Source organism: Puma concolor, chromosome E1 (genome assembly GCF_028749965.1).
Source record: "Puma concolor isolate L17-30 chromosome E1, mPumCon1.1.hap2, whole genome shotgun sequence".
In the NCBI taxonomy this organism is placed as follows: Eukaryota; Metazoa; Chordata; class Mammalia; order Carnivora; family Felidae; genus Puma; species Puma concolor.
The window spans coordinates 607,734-623,739 of NC_141680.1; the positions used below are offsets into that span (position 1 = coordinate 607,734).

Here is a 16,006-nt window from a genome sequence, read left to right on the forward strand (position 1 = left end):
CCTGCACCAGGCTGTCCTTCCTCCTGTGCTGAGCTTGTCCACCTCTGACCTCTCCACAGCTCTGCTAAGTCAGCACCTTTTGGGAGCCTGTGCTAACGTGGCCCGTGACAGCCGCCTTCTTTCTTATTCATGAGTTTCCTGTCCGCCTTCCTCCCTGGACAGAGACCGAAGTTACCCAGCTTGGTGTCCCACACCCACAGTATCCAGCGCACAGTAGGTGCACAGAGTTAGCCCTGAGTTTGCAGATGAGGCAACTCAGGCGCTCAGAGTCTAATAAGGGCACAGAGCAGTGGAGCTGGGCCTCGAACTCCAGGTTCCTATCCTGAGACCCACATGGCCCTTGGGCTGCATGCCTGCTGTCCTTGCTGGTGGGAACGGCCACTGATCTGGCCCCCCGTGGTCAGCAGCTGTCTACGGGCACCTGTGTACCATGGGGTGGGATGGGGGCAAGCGAGGCTCCTGACCTCGGGGCTTAACAATGTGGGGCAGGAGGCCAGCTAGAGCCCCAGAGGCCATCCTCGGGATGGGAACGAGGCCCAGGGTGGGTGCTGGGTCCACAGGAGTTCAGACCCCTCCAAAACAATCTGAAAATGGAAAGAAGCAAAACCAGGCCCCCTTACTGTCACCCCAGCCAAGTGTGGCCAGAGAGGGCCCTGGGCGCCCACTCTCTGCCTGCAGGCTGCTCACTCACTTCCTGCTCAAAAAGAATTCACGTCCTCTTTGACACCAAGCACGTACTTTACCGTGAACAGCCTCCTCGTGGTGGGGCCCCAGGTAAATCTTCAAACGGCTCCGCTGAGAGAAGACTGTCAGCTTAATGGGCTGAAGGGCTCCGCCATGAAGAAGCCAGTGGTCACTGGAGAAATCCCCATCCTTCCCCCTCCAGCAGAGGTGACCCGGGCAGACCTATGGCGGAGGGAGGCGGGTCCCTGGCGATGGATGCCACACGCGGTGCGGCCCAGGCGGGCAAGATGTGCTGGCAGTCGGAAAGGATGCTGGGCAGGGGGCTTCTGTGGCCTCGAGAGAGTCCAGCGAAGGGGTACAGCAGCCACCGTCTGCTTTCCGCCAGCCTCGTGAGCAGGGCTGTGTTGACCAGGCTGGGCAGCTGCCCCCCCAGAGTGGACAGCCTGGGGTCAGAGGGGCCACGCCAGACCATCGCCCCATCCCTCGCTCAGTTGTGGGACAGCTGTGACCAGAGAGACCCCACACACAGCCTGGGGCTGTGTCTGTTCAGAAATTGGCGGTGGACAAACCGAACCCCTGCCTTGAGAGCCCTCCCACCACCAGAGCCCCTAGACTCACTCCTGCAGGAAAACCACACACAGCGCTCCCATCAGCCCTCCCTGGAGGGGACTCTCAGCACGCACACCGCCATCGGTGTCCTCGCAGGAGAGGAAGGGCCTACTCCCTGCCTCCGATCACCTTCCTCGGGACCCGTGGCAGCCAGGAGGGGCCGTGGTCAGCACTCCCGTGTGACAGGCGCAGAAACTAAGGCACAGACGTTAGGAAACTGGCCCAATACCGTCCGCTAATCAGTAACAAAGCACAAAAACCCAGTGTGCTTCCCCAGCAACCGTGTTGGAGTGTGCCCGTGCCTAGTCCTTGTGTGTGCCCACGGGTTCTGGCTGGCGTGCCCCGCAAGGACAGCTGCTGGGGTTACTTGGGACTGTCCTGTGGTGGCACTCAGCGGTGCCTGTGCACCAGGGAGAGCAAGCTGGAAGACAGAGGAAGGGGGCTGCGGGTCCCAGAGCGTGCGAGGGCCAGGTCAGCTCCTGAGAGACCTCGCCGGGGCCGGATCCCGGGGAGGAGCCGGGCGGCTACGCCACAATAGCCACTCTTGGACTGCTGTCGACAACATGCTTCTGGAAAGTGTTGCTGGCGAGTCAAACTCTCCTAGAAGGTGAGCTGTTACAGAAATATATTCACATATCAAGAGTTTGAAAAGGTTGCTTTTAATGCTTATTGGTACCTCCGCGTTAAAAAGTAACTACAATCGTCTCATTAAAGTTTCCACGTTAAATGCACAACTTTACCTCGTTATAAGGAATTGTTACAGAAAATGCCGATACCGGTATCCGAGACATACATTCCATCACACGGGCTGCGGATGGGAGTGTCGTGGTCCCACACACGGAGCCGTCCTCCCACACTGAGCGCCACCCCGAACGGCCTGGAAACCGAGGCGCACCTCCAGCCCAAACGTGCACCTCCAGCCTCCGCCCCTCCCTTGGTGTCACACGGGTGTCACGGGAACAGCCAGCCGCACACACCTGCCCAAAGAGGACAAGTCACGGGGTCAAGCGGTTTGGACCCCCCCCCGCCCCCACTACGGAAAGCCAACGTTGTCGCGACAGGCCGCACGTTATTTATGCCACACAGAAGAGGCACCATACAGGCGACGAGCTTCCAAAGACAGTCTCTCAGGCATCTGACGACCCCGGGGTAATTTAGCACGTGCTGAGCGCGTCTCGGCAAGCAATCCGCTCTTCACCGAACTGCTCCCACACGACGGGAACGTCTCCGCGGCCGGGGGCGCTTCAGATTAGGGGGTCCCGTGCCCAGTCCTCCTGGGGCTCGTCCTGAGGGCAGCAATCCCAGTCGTGGGAGAAGCTGTGCCAGGGGCTCCTTTGGTCCCCGTCGTGACGGCGTCACACTCACCTGCGTTGGCTCCTGTCACCTAGGGGCCCGGTGCGCCTCTCAGGCCTGAGCATTTACGTCGTCGACAGTGTTCTTTCTCTCCCGTCGACCGGCCCAGATGGAGATGACAGCCCTCCCCTCCCTAGGCTCTCCCCCACTCCACGCCTCTGGACAAGGTCAGCGCAACTCCGTTCAGCGTAACAGGCAGGGGGCACGAGTGTGCGGTGGTCGTGAACGCACCGGCCCACTGGGCTCCTCGCAGGGCCCCCGGGCAGGGAGAGGAGTGGGCACGGCCAGGGCTGAGGTAGAGGGCGGGCGGTCACGGGGACCCCACTCCTGGAGAGGGTTCGGCAGGCGACCTGAGCGGTCTGGTCCAGCCTCGACCAGCCTGGGGACTGGGGTTGACCGAGTGCGGGCAGCAAACTGCAAACGGAACTCGTGTTCTAGTCCATCATTCTGCGAGACACCACTACAAATCACAGAGAGCTAAAAACTCCTAGGTGTAGGCACTTAAGTTTGGTGGGGAACTCCCACGTTAGAGGATCACAGCAAGTCAGTTTAGCCGTTGGCCTTGCGCACAGCACGTGGCTTGTACTGCACACGGAAGTATTTAAAAAAGGGAAAGACGGCTACGAGTGCACAGTCCGGGAAGCCTGGCGATGAGCAGGAAGCAGTTAGAGCTAATTCACTGATGCACAAATTGCATTTCATGAGGTTTATTCTTCCCGCTCTACTGTTTACAGTTGGTAATTTTCTGAATGGATAAAATTGAGACTTTGCTACTAGCATTTAAGCTATGGGTGAAACTGTCACAAAGAGCTAGGCAGTTCTGTAGCGTGTGAGGTCCCAGCCTGGGCAGTGACGAGGGCGTCCCACGGCCAGCCACCACAGGACGTGCTGCATGCGGCCAGCGAGCACCCCGACACTGTGGGCAGGCCGCCCCCGTGTACCACGCGAGGACGCCCCTGAAGCCAGTGCAGGACTCCCCAAGCGTCCCCCCACGTCTCTGCTCAGCACCACAGCCGCCCCTGGACTCCGTGCAGGAACGGAAGCTTCACGTCGCACATTTTCGGCACAACTTTAAGATTTTATGTGCAATCGGGGGCGAGACTGTTACTGGGACTGGGAACAGTAGGGCGGGGGCGAGACAACCGGCCACGCCCCGACTGACTCTCCACCGTGAACGTGGAAAGAGCAGGTGTAAACGTACCGAGCACCTCGACTCGCATCGGAAGCATAACTATCTTACTTTCCAACTAAGGAGTCAAGCCACCTGCCTACGCCCCACTTCCTCGGGGCCCAGTCCAGGCACCCGCACGTGGAAACCGACCACAGGCCTCACGTGGGCAGGCGTCAGCCAAGACCAGGTGCTTCTCCCTAAAGGTTCTGCATGAAATATGTCACAGACTTTAGGGGACAGGAAAACTCTTGTAATTAATTTTTTCTTTTAAACATTGTGCACAAGCTCCTATTAACATAGAAAGCATATATATTTCATAAATCACAGAAATATTAAAAAGTAGCACTCTGGTTTATCAGCTCATGTTACACACATATGTAGGCAAGAGAATGTATAAACCTACAGCAACAGAGAGGACATACCACTATCCGAAGAAACAAACCAAAACAACCAGGCTGTTGCAAAAAATTACTTAGTCCCTTTACACACATACCCATTTTCATTAATGCAAAAACAATGCAGTGGTTATCAAATGTCAGAAGAAATCGGTATTACGATTAAGACGGTCGATCTCTGAGAAAAACTCGTGAATGCTTGTGTTGACCTCGGAGTTAGTTTTCTTAAAGTGGCGGTGGAAGTTTCTCTTTAAATGTACGTTTTTGTTTTTGTTTTTTTTTAAACCGGCCAAACCTTCAAAAGAAGCTCAGCGCTGCGGGGTCAGCACACACACGAGCAGCGACTGAGGCCCAGACTGAGACGGAGGACCTCACTCCGCTCACGGCCCAGCATCTTCCCCGCAGGCTCGCACACGCGGGCCGACCCGGCAGCCACCGGCCCGAGGCCGCACACTGCCCCTCCTGTCACCAGGCCTAGTGACGGTGTCCCTCCCGGGGAGGGACTCTTCGCAGGAAGTGTGCGCTGAGGTCCGATGCAAGCTGGCCATCAGAACCAGGGCTGCTGGAGGCGGGGGCGTTTCTGAACGTGGGCAGCGCAGCCGTCTGGAACAGCGCGCCGCGGTAAGAGCGCGTCTCCGCCACCACGCCCCAGCGGCAGAGTGACCGAGGCCTCTGCAGACAGGATGTGGCAGGACAGAGAACGGAACACTGCCCTCCCGACACCCAGTCGTAGGGATACGGTAAAGCTTTCAGTTAAGGCCACGATTTTTCAGCTCTCATCTTTGAACCCTGTTTAGAAAGATTTCGCCTTTTTTAAAGGGCTAGCTCCCTAAAATACAGCTTAGCTTTTCAAACAAAACAAAACAAAACAAAAAAAAGACTTTGGGCCAGAGGATCCTATAATCTTTATGAAAACTGCGCACAGAAGTCCACAGCCACTTACCCTCGAGTGAGGCCAGCTTCCCGCTGCGGGCGCGCTCCCCGCAGGCACTACGCTGCCCCAGGGGGAGGGTTTTCCCAGGGTCCTTGTGCTGCAAGCAGAGTGGGGCCCGATGCCCATCGCAGGGGCCACGAGGCACACGGCCTGGTCCAAGGTGGGAGGCGTCCGGTGGCCCTGACCACAGTCTGACACGCCAACAACCACGCGGAATCCTTGGAACGGGACTGATCACAGCGGGTCCTTAATGGTTCAGTCTGTTGCCGCAGGAAGACGGGAGGGCCAGCCCTGCTCTGGGTGGGTGAGGCTGGCGCGCGGAGCGGCCCCCGGGAGGCGACTGGGGTGCGGCCGAGGGGCTCACTAAGAGACGCCCCCCAGAGTCAGCACATCAAAGCAAATGTTGCAAACTCGCACGGGCTTGTTCAGATCAAATTTTATAATAGGGATCTCCTTGGTCGAGCATTTATGGCACAGAAGGCGTCCGCAGTGACGGCTGTGGAGGCAAAGCGGGGGGCGTGAGGGGGGCCCCGAGGGGCAGCCGCCTCCCAGGGCAGGGCCGGGCCGGGTGTGCAGTGGCCGCCACGTGGCACCGACACGTGCGTCGTTTGAGTCCATGGAGACCCAGCCATTCGCTGCTGCTGGGGGAGTCCGGCTGTAACGGCCCAGCTCCGCGGTGCTGGGGGGGGGGGGGGGGGGAGACGCGCACCGCCGGCGAGGGCAGGGAGCCTGGGCCCCCAGCGACGCCGCTACAGGCACACAACCCCACACCTGGCCAGCGTGCGCGCAGGGCGCTGGCAGGTTCCCGCTGGTCACGGGAGAAGGCAGGAGCGGCGAGCCACCCCCCGACCCCGCAGACGACGTCGGGGCCTTACCAGTGATGTTTGCGCGTCGTGACTCCGAACTTGGCCGCACACTCATAGCAGGTGGAGCCGTCGCACCACGGAGGCTCCTTGGACAGCATGTCTGTAACACGGGCAGAGAGAAGGGCCCGTCAGAGTGACCGTGCCGGGCAGACCAGACCGGAGCCGGGAGGGGCGGGGGTGGCAGCGGTAGCTGGGGAGACGGCACCACGTCTGCGGGGGACATGGGCGGTCAGGGCGGCCAGGAGGACCGTCGGGCCGAAGGGCAAGGGGACGGCGGGGGAGCGGGCAGGGCGGGACGGGATGAGCAGGGGCGAGAGCAAGGGGCGAAGTGGCGCCGTGGCCGGCTGGGTCTGCGGTGTGGGCGCCAGCAGCAGGGACACGGGGGAGGGCACAGCGCGAGGGGCCGTGGTGGGGCTCGTGGAAGCGTGGCGCGTTCGGGCCGGGAACCGTCGGCTCCGTTCGCTGAACGCCAGCTCTGCCCGCACGGCTCCGAGAGCCGCGCCCACGCAAGTCACCCGAGCTCGCAGGGAGGAGGCGGCACGTGGCCGGTGTCTGCCCAGCGCCCGCCACGCTGGCCCGCGGGCGGCTCCAGCTGGCGCCACAGAAGCGCCACCCACAGGCACCGACTGGGCTACAGACCGTCTGCCAAGCGACACCGGGCATGTCACCCATGCCAACATCGCAGAGCTCGCTCCTCTGCCCAGACCACGGGGCTGAGAAGCCCGCTCTGCGGCCGCCTCGAGGAGAAGGGAGGGCACTTGCAAATAGCAAGCCACCAAGGTGCCACCCTCCTCGCCACAAGGGAACAGTGGCGGAAGAATGCGGAGAACCCAGACCCGCGGAAGCACAAAGGATGTGCAGATAGATGAGCGGCCAGAGCCGTGGAGGGGTGACCGCCACCCCCCCCCCCAACGAGCCGATGCGTGGGTGCCTTTATGGGCCTCCGGTAGGACCGGGACGTAGGGCTGACAGGGGCCCTGGAGCACCCTGGAAAGCGGCCGGCTCGGGTCATTCTGGGTTCAGAGGTCACCGGGGCACGTGAACGACCGACACCGTGCCCGTGTCTGTGCTGGATGAGCAGCAAGTAGCCACTCACCTAACAGTCGAAACAGAAGCTGCTTGGTGGCAACTTGGTAGTTGAAAATGTTCACCCCTTGGTTGTTGTTGACCCCGAGGCGAGCTCCCGAGCGGACGACGGCACGGCACAGGTTGGCATTCCCCTTCATGTAAGCCAACAGCAGCACTGGAAAACAAAAGCACGGGAGGGCTCCTTCCACCTGAGCCCCGACTGCTGCCGCCAGAAGGCGGCAGGACGTGCGTCAGCAGAGCCCCACTGACCGCCATGGGGGGCGCAGGGCGGCCCCAGCTCCAGGACACGCTCCAGAGCCACAGAGCAGGGACCAGACACTGAAGGAAAAACGCGCCGTCCCACCTGCCTTCCTCCAGCACAAGCCTGGCCGGCCAAAGCCCCTGTCGCGTGACGTAACTCAATGGAGGCCCACCCAGGGAACCCCGTGGGCGCCCGGCTCCGGCCAGGCCCTCCCGCCTGCCGCCCGCTACGCTCACGGCAGCCCTTCTGCTTCCCTCTCCTGGGCCCCACGCTTCAACTCCTTCTCATGACTTTCTAAACAGTCCAGGCGGACAAGGGTTATTATTTCAGATGAGCAAAGGGGCACAGAGAGGTTACGAACCCAGGGTCGCCTGCTGGAACTGGACAGAGCTAGGCGATCGGAACCAGGTCTGTGCAACTCAGAAGCACGGACGTGACGCGCCTGCTCGTCGGCCTCCCGCTTCCCGGACAGCGGCCGGAGGGTGTGCTGGGCCCCCAGCTCACTCCTGGGCCGACTCCCTCCAGCTCAGGCTCGTCACTGCCAGCTTAACAACACATTCATGTACTGAAGCCAAGAACTAACGATAAAATATTCAGTCCTGTGCTAAGGTTCAGGACGTTCCTTGGTGACAAAGCTTCTGCCACAGGCCAAGGAGGCTCTGTGTGGCAGGAGGGGGGGACCGGGAACATGGCGGCAGCACGGGGCCTCACCGCTGGTTCCTTACGTGAAAAATCGGGACGCACTGTCCACACCGCTTAACTTTCTGGGTGGCTGTGCGCATCCAACAAGAACACAAATGCAGAAGTACGTGTACAAAATGACTTGAAGCCATACAAATTAGCACAGCGACCGGGTAGCTAGAGTAGCAAGCACCAGGACAGGGGCCTCGTCTGTTTGTCACCTGCCACTTTTTCACAGCCCGTCAACACACGCACAACACACTTCCCCCTTCTGGAGCATCTGCAGGGTGCACAGCAGAGAGAGGAGGGCTGTCAGAAGAGACGGGCAGGGGGCGCCTGGGTGGCGCAGGCGGTTAAGCGTCCGACTTCAGCCAGGTCACGATCTCGCGGTCCGTGAGTTCGAGCCCCGCGTCGGGCTCTGGGCTGATGGCTCAGAGCCTGGAGCCTGTTTCTGATTCTGTGTCTCCCTCTCTCTCTGCCCCTCCCCCGTTCATGCTCTGTCTCTCTCTGTCCCAAAAATAAAAAAAAAAATTAAAAAAAAATAAAAAAATAAAAAAGAAGAGACGGGCAGGCCTGCTTGGACCTGGGCACGGCTCTGCAGCACCAGGGACACTTAGACACACGCGTGCCCCGAATCAGACACTGCCAGACTCCACCCCAGGCAGCGGTGACAGCTGCTCACAGAACCTGCCACATGCACCCACGGAGTGCCCTTCAATCGTGGCCGTGTGCCCAGCTCTTGTGTCTCCAGGACACGCGAGCACCGTATCACACACCCGTGTTTCCTTCCGCGTCCGGCTTGTCCAGAGGGTACTGAGGCATGCACTCCAGGAAGAGCTCAAAGATGGTGGCTGCGTTCTCTTTGCCGTACTGACCCAGGATGTGCAGCGGCGACTGGCCTCTGAGGAAGCAAGGTGGACAAGTTAGGTACAGACCCGCCATGGTCACCACGCACAAAAGACGTGATCTCTGAACCTGTGATGCCGGACACAGTCAAGGACATGTAACAGGTCATAAAAGGTTTCCTACAGAGCATTTTCCAAAATGAAAATGTCCAAGGTACCGAAGCTGGTCCAGTGCCCTAGTGGCCAGTTAGCTGTATCGCATGCACCCGGGGCTGTTGCGAGGCGCGGTGACCTCCAGCCCTAAGGGTCACGCTAGGTGACGCGGAGCCCAGGCCTCTGCTCCGGAACACAGGCGCTCACCGTAGATTGAAGGCTTCGGCGTCCACGGTGCACTCGGTCAGGAGGACCCGGATGTTGTTGAGCCGACCGTGCATGACCGCGAGATGAAGAGCTGGAGAGTAAACCCTCTTACTGTGCAAGCCCAGAAGCCCACGTGGGAAATCTCAACTGCTCACGGACCTCCCTCTAAACAGGACACAGCCAGAGCAGCCACTGTCCACTCACAGAGCCATCCCGTCCGGTCTTCACCACCCCCCAAGACTCAGTCGTTAACGCAACCTCATAACACTTTGCTTCCTTTTTCCACGGTTACCCCAAGGTGAGACTTCCTGGTTTTACGGGAAACCACTGTAGGCTTCTAGGGGTACCACGAAGATGGGAGGCTGCCCGGGGATGGTCGGTGGCAGGACAGATGCCCCGCCCAGAGCATTCCCTGCCACAGCTCTGCTGCTGCGAGAGCCAGCCTCCCTGAGGGAAGCAGGCCCAAGGGTGCAGGGCACCTCCACCTCCGGACTGGGGGGCCTGCTCAGGGCACTCGGCACGGGGCACAGGGGAATGCCTGGCAGCTACCGTTATTTCCATTCTCGTCCAGAGCAGCAAAGTCCACCGCATTCTCCAGGAGGACGGAGCAGATGGTGGGCAGGTCCTGCTGGGCGGCGAGATGCAGGGCAGTCTGGCGGTGCTTGGTTAATTCGTTCACTTTGGCTCCTGCAAGAAGCTGTTGAGGCTCATTACGTGAGCAGCCTCCCTGCACAACCAGCAAAGGTCCCACTTACGGGGCCCGAGCCCGCCTGCCTCCTGACACCCACGCGACTGCCTGGCCGGCAGGGCCGGGAGCAGCACGGTCTCACACACACTCCCGGGGAGGCAGGAGACAGCAAAACCCGTCCCAGGCGGAAACCAGCAATCGGCAGGACGTCAGAAAGCCATTCCTCAGGACACAGGAACTCTACTTCTTTTTTTTTTTTTTTTTAATTTTTTTTTTTCAACGTTTTTTATTTATTTTTGGGACAGAGAGAGACAGAGCATGAACGGGGGAGGGGCAGAGAGAGAGGGAGACACAGAATCGGAAACAGGCTCCAGGCTCTGAGCCATCAGCCCAGAGCCCGACGCGGGGCTCGAACTCACGGACCGCGAGATCGTGACCTGGCTGAAGTCGGACGCTTAACCGACTGCGCCACCCAGGCGCCCCAGGAACTCTACTTCTAAGATTCAGGACATGAAACTACGCAGGACTGCAGTGAGTTCACTGTTCCACGTGCAGACGTCCACTGCTTACGGTAGTAAAACCAGGTTGCCGGAAGGGTTCAGTTATGAAAACTACTGCAACCAAACAACACAACAGGTGGCCACTGGGATGACAGACATGTGTGGTTTCACGTGGAAGGATGTCTGTGACACGGTAAGTCAAAAACAGGCGAGTTAGTAGACGGCATGATAGTGTGATTCCTCTGCAGAGAGAGAGAAACGTGTGCACACGCACACACTCCCTGAAGGCGTGTGAAAGCGTCTACACCACACTCACTCCAGTTGGGGGTGAAAGGGAGACACCACCAGCTTTATACCCTTACGCGCGTACAGTTCTTCCACAATAAGCATGTGCTATTTGTATTTTGCTTTTTAGAAGATAGAAATTAACCGGAGAATTACAGAACCAAAAGCAGAAAGGCCCCTCAGACATGGTCCTGCCGCCTCATTAACCTTCCCTTTTCTGACAGAGCTCCGAGACAGCTGCTACAGGACAGAATCTAGTCTGTGCCTCTCCCGAGGCCTGAGGCCACCTGGGAGACTGGAGGCACTGGTCAGCTGCTCTGGTTCACACCCTGACTTCCAGGTCCCAGCCTCCCCAGACCCTGGGGCGCCCACTGAAACCACACACAGATCCAGGAGGACATGCGGAGGGTGCTCGAGGGCACGAGGGTGCTGCGTGTGCTGGGGATCATAGCTAACCTCGAAGATGGGTAACCGGCAGGCAGGGGAGTCTGGGTGAAGGTGCTGTTTCGACACGACCCGGCTCCAACACTAAACCGCACGGCCGTTATTGGCAAGGCCAGCTGTTTCTAGGGACTCCTACCCTCCGCGAGCTCAGGCCTTCGTGACGCAGCGGCAGAGCCTTGGTGAAGAGGCCGTGACCCTCTAACCTCTCGGCTCTCGGACAGATGGACACGTGGCCCGACTCCCCACTACTCCGAGGCCCATGTCTACCTCCTTGGCTGGTCCTCACACCCAGTCTGTGCCTGGTGCCACCAGACCCCCCCGCCGCCCCCACCCAATAGTTCTACAACCCACCTCACGGCCACTGCCTCCCTCGGCCCCTGCGCCGGCGACCCTGCCCATGCCCTCACTCCCCACCACAAAGGTCAACGCTCTCTCAGCTCTAACACGTAACAAGTTATAAACGTTTCTGAAAAAGTACTTTTCAAAAACAAAAATGGCAGAGGGGCACCTGGCTGGCTCAATCACTAGCGCGTGGACTCTCGGTCATGGGGTTGGGGGCTCAAGCCCCCCCCCCCCCCCCGTTGGGCAGAGAGCTTTCCTAATACAAAATAGGGGCGCCTGGGGGGCTCAATCAGTTAAGTGTCCGACTTCAGTTCAGGTCATGATCTCACAGTGTGTGAGTTCGGGCCCCGTGTCGGGCTCTGTGCTGACAGCTCAGAGCCTGCAGCCTCTTCGGATTCTGTGTCTCCCTCTCCCTCTGCCCCTCCATTGCTCTCTCTCAAAAATAAACACTTAAAAATAAATAAATAAATAAATAAATAAATAAATAAATAAATAAATAAATATTTAAAAATAAAGATAAATAAAAATAAAAAATAATAAAAAATAAATTCTTATTTATTTAATAAATAAATATTATCTAATAGGTCAAGCGCCCTGAAGGCTAGCTGTGCAGCACGTCCTGGGGCCGACAGGAGACACCAGCAACCACAGCATTTAGGAGCCACCCAGGTGACACCAGGCCCATAGCTCTGGACGCGCTCTGGCTTCTCCGCTGCTGAAAGGATAAAGGCTGCTCCCTGTTCTTGCTCTGAAACGCCACCCTCTACAATCTGGTCCCGACCCGGCTCTCCAACCACATCTCCTACACTCTCCCCAAACTTCAACCACTTTTCTGGTGAAAGCACACCACACGCACTGTCCAGGCTCCGCATCCTGGCTCAGACCGCTCCCCTGCCCGGCGGCAGCGTGTCCTCTGGGAAAGGGCAGGCTCTGGAGTCAAGCAGAAGTGGCTAAAATCCCAGCCACGCTACCGACTCCCTCACAGTCTTGGGGGGGGGGGGGGGATTCTTTCTGACCTTCCATCTTCTCCTTTGTAAAATGTAAAAACTTTCCTACACCTTTCTGCTTTTGAGAATTAAGAGTGGTAAGCTCCTTGACATCAGCATGGGTGGTGATTTTTTGGATCTGACTCCAATAGCAAAAATAAGCAAGTGGGGCCACAAACTTGAAAGCTTCTGCACAAGAAAGGAAACCATTAACAAATGAAAAGGCACAATCTGCTGAATGGAAGAAAATATTTGCAAATCATGTATCTGGTAAGGGGCTAATATCCAAAATATACAACTCACTGCAACTCAATAGCAAACAAAAACAAAAACAAAAACAAAAAAACAGAGGCACTTGGGGGGCTCAGTCGGTTAGGCATCCGGCTCTTGATTTCAGATCAGGTCGCGATCCCAAGGTTGTGGGATCAAGCCCTGCATTGGGCTCTGTGCAGAGCGTGGAGCCTGCTTGGGCTTCTCTCTCTCCCCCTCCTCTGCTTGTATGCGCCCGCACATGCGCGCGCGCTCTCTCTCGCTCTCTCTCTCTCTATATATATATATATACATTTCAACAGCAAAAAACCCCACCAAATACAATTTAAAAACAGGTAGAAGAACTGGACAGACATCCCTCCAGAGAGGACACACAGACGGCCGACAGACAGGCGAAAAGAGATGCTCCCCATCGCTCATCATCAGGGAAGCGCAAATCAAAACCACGGTTAGCTGTCACCTCAAAATGACTGAACCCACAACATGAGAAAGTCTGACCGTGAGCGAGGACGTGGGCAGGGGCCGTCATGTGCCGCTGCTGGGAACGCAAACTGGAGAACAGTGTGGAGGCTCCTCCACACGTTAGAGGCAGAATAACTATCCGATCCAGTAATTCCACATCTACGTGTTCATCCAAAGGAAAAACACTGTTGTTTTTTTTTGATAGAGAAGAAAGCTTACTGCATATACTGTAAAAAAGCTTTAAAACACCTTTTCTGTCACACAAACCAACCAACCAACCCAGCCACCACCTTAACTTTGACAATCTGGGCCTGCTTCTGACCTCCGCGAGAGGGAGCCGCCTCCGGAGTCTGGGGACCGGAACCCCACCTCGCACTGCACAGCTGGGACGCTCCAGGGTGCACCGACGGCCCGTCCACTTCAGGCCGGTCCTGCAGCCCCGCCCCTCACTGCCCGGCCCCCAGCCCATGTCGCAGCCCGCCTGCGCCAGGCCACAGACTGCAGGCCACAGCGGGCGGGGGCGAGGGCTCTGGGGCCCACGCGTGTCCTGTGTCTCTGGAAAACCACCATTCTGAAAAGCTGTCTGCTCCCCCCCCCCCCCCCCCCGTGCACACTGCCACATTATTTACAACAGCCAAGATATGGAAACAAACCAAGTGTCCACTGGTGGATGGATGAGTGGATAAACATGTGGTACATTCACACAATGGGATATTATTCGGCCATAAAAAAGAATGAAATCCTGCCACTTGTAACAACGTGGATGGACCTTGAGAACATTCCACTAAGTGCAATAAGTCAGACAGAGAAAGAAAAATACCATGTGATCTCACTTCTATGTGGAATCTTAAAAGCAAACCAAAAAACCAAGCTCCTGGATACAGAGAACAGACTGATGGTCCCTGGGGGCAGGGGGTGTGAAATGGGTGAAGGGGGATAAAAGGTAGAAACTTCCAGTTATAAAATATGTTAAGTCCTGGGCACATAACATACAGCACGGTAACACGGTTAATTATACCATATTGCACATCTGCAAGTTGCTGAGAGTAAATCTTAAAAATCCTCCTCATGAGAGAATTTTTTGTAACCATGTGTGTGACGGGTATTAAATAGACGTATTGTGGTGATCGGTTTGCAGCACATACAAATATCAAATCCCTATGATGCACACCTAAAACTGATACAACGTTACATGTCAATTCTACCTCCAACGGTGGACTCGAGAGCCCCTGGCGGCCAGCGCAGGACGCAGACGACAGAGGTGGGCCTCCCTCCCCTTGGCGCCCCGGGCCGGCCTCGGCCACCCAAGTCCTGCCTTCCGTCGAGGCCTCACGCCAGCACCTGCCCGCACAAGCTGCCTGCTGGGCTCTGAGGACACTCTGCCCACCGACACAGCTGCTCTCCCCGAGGGCACTGGCTTAGTTCCCCAAAGTCGTGCTGGCCTCTCACAAAACCTGGCCAGACACCTGTGACGAGAGCTTCCGCACGCACCACGACATGTGCGGTCCGCGTGTTGCATGCAACGTTTCGGGGACACTTACCAGGTTGCGGACGATAATCTCTGAACCTGCTTGGACAGCAAGGTGCAAAGGGGTCAGCTTGGAGGCGTCCTGGACTCTGGAATTCACATTAGCCTGGACGCTGATCAGGAACAGGACGCTTTCAATATCAGAGTTCTGGACTGCCACGTGAAGAAAATTCCGGCCCTTGTTATCCACCTAAGGCAACAAGCGGGAGCCTGCTGAGCACCTGCGAGCTGTGCTGGCCACGGGAGACGTGCCAGTGTGGCCACCCCTCGGCTCCAGGAGGCTCCCTCCCAATACCCAACACGGCACACACACCACACACACACACACACACGACAGACCCCGTCTGCACACGCGTGTGCCCGACTATGTGTGCATGGCCACACCCCCCTGGCAGGGGACAGGGAGCCCTGGCATCTTCCAGCAGCAGGAAGTATGGATTCGGAAAGTTAAGAAAGAGACCACGTGCGGGACGGAAGGAGGAAGGGGTGCTCCAGGAGGGGCAAAGGCAGAGACCCGCCTTGGGAGCCCCGTCCCGCCCCCCACCGCTCTGGCGGGACAAGCACCCAGCACCCTAGAGCCACAACTGCAACACCAGCCTGACCCCTGAGCGGTTTTGGAAAGTTTCCTGTTCACGGAGGTGCAGGAGACAACACACTATGGGGGACAGGCCAGCCGTATGCTACAGACTTTGCTCCGCGGACACGGGGCAGACAGGAGCTGTGGGTCAGTGTGAGCACGCGGGGCGCCATGAGGGGCAGCAGCACCCCACACCCACGCCTCACACGCGTGTGACCCCAGCACAGGCTGCTGACCGACACAAGCAGCATGTCTCCCAAGGACTCAGCTACGGGGCCCGTGTCACACGGGGCGCGAGAGAGCACCCAACACCACCCGAGCAGGGGTGAGGCCAGCAGCCACACAGGTCCGTCCCACGCAGACGCTGGTGCTGGAGACGATTTCGCTTGGTTCCACATCACTGTCATCGGGGGCTTACTCGTGAACTTGGCGGTGCTCTCCAGGCCAACAGAGACCCCAGTCCCGCCTCGGACCTGCCAGGGGGCCGGGGCGGAGGGGCCACGTCCCACCCGCCCCGCCCCCAGGGCAGCAGGTCACCAGCCAGTCCCAGCACCCGCTGGAGACCCACCGACAAGGTCAGGCCCAAGCCTGCTCAGCCGGACGATGACAAGTCCTCAGACACCTTCCCCCAGAGAGCTGCCCCGACGTCACAGCAACAGCCCGAGCCCCGTTCAGATCTTGGCAAGACACCCACTC

At 58.1% G+C, this 16,006-nt stretch overlaps 1 protein-coding gene across 4 annotated transcripts in view; it reads right to left on the reverse strand.

The window, feature by feature from the left end:
- Positions 1-1,933: 1,933 nt before the first annotated feature.
- ANKFY1 (ankyrin repeat and FYVE domain containing 1) overlaps positions 1,934-16,006 on the reverse strand; it is a 77,262-nt gene continuing 63,189 nt past the window's right edge. For 3 of the 4 annotated variants that reach the window (XM_086685621.1, XM_086685622.1, XM_086685620.1), the window contains exons 19-25: positions 14,747-14,923; positions 9,778-9,925; positions 9,229-9,319; positions 8,800-8,924; positions 7,109-7,255; positions 6,022-6,112; positions 1,934-5,642 (exon numbers count right to left, since the gene is read on the reverse strand). In XM_086685621.1, the coding sequence (XP_086541747.1) occupies positions 5,510-5,642; positions 6,022-6,112; positions 7,109-7,255; positions 8,800-8,924; positions 9,229-9,319; positions 9,778-9,925; positions 14,747-14,923 (912 nt within the window). In that variant the 3' untranslated portion in view covers positions 1,934-5,509. Of the gene's footprint in view, positions 5,643-6,021; positions 6,113-7,108; positions 7,256-8,799; positions 8,925-9,228; positions 9,320-9,777; positions 9,926-14,746; positions 14,924-16,006 lie in introns of those variants that run through there. The other variant, XR_015243760.1, reaches the window with a different exon arrangement.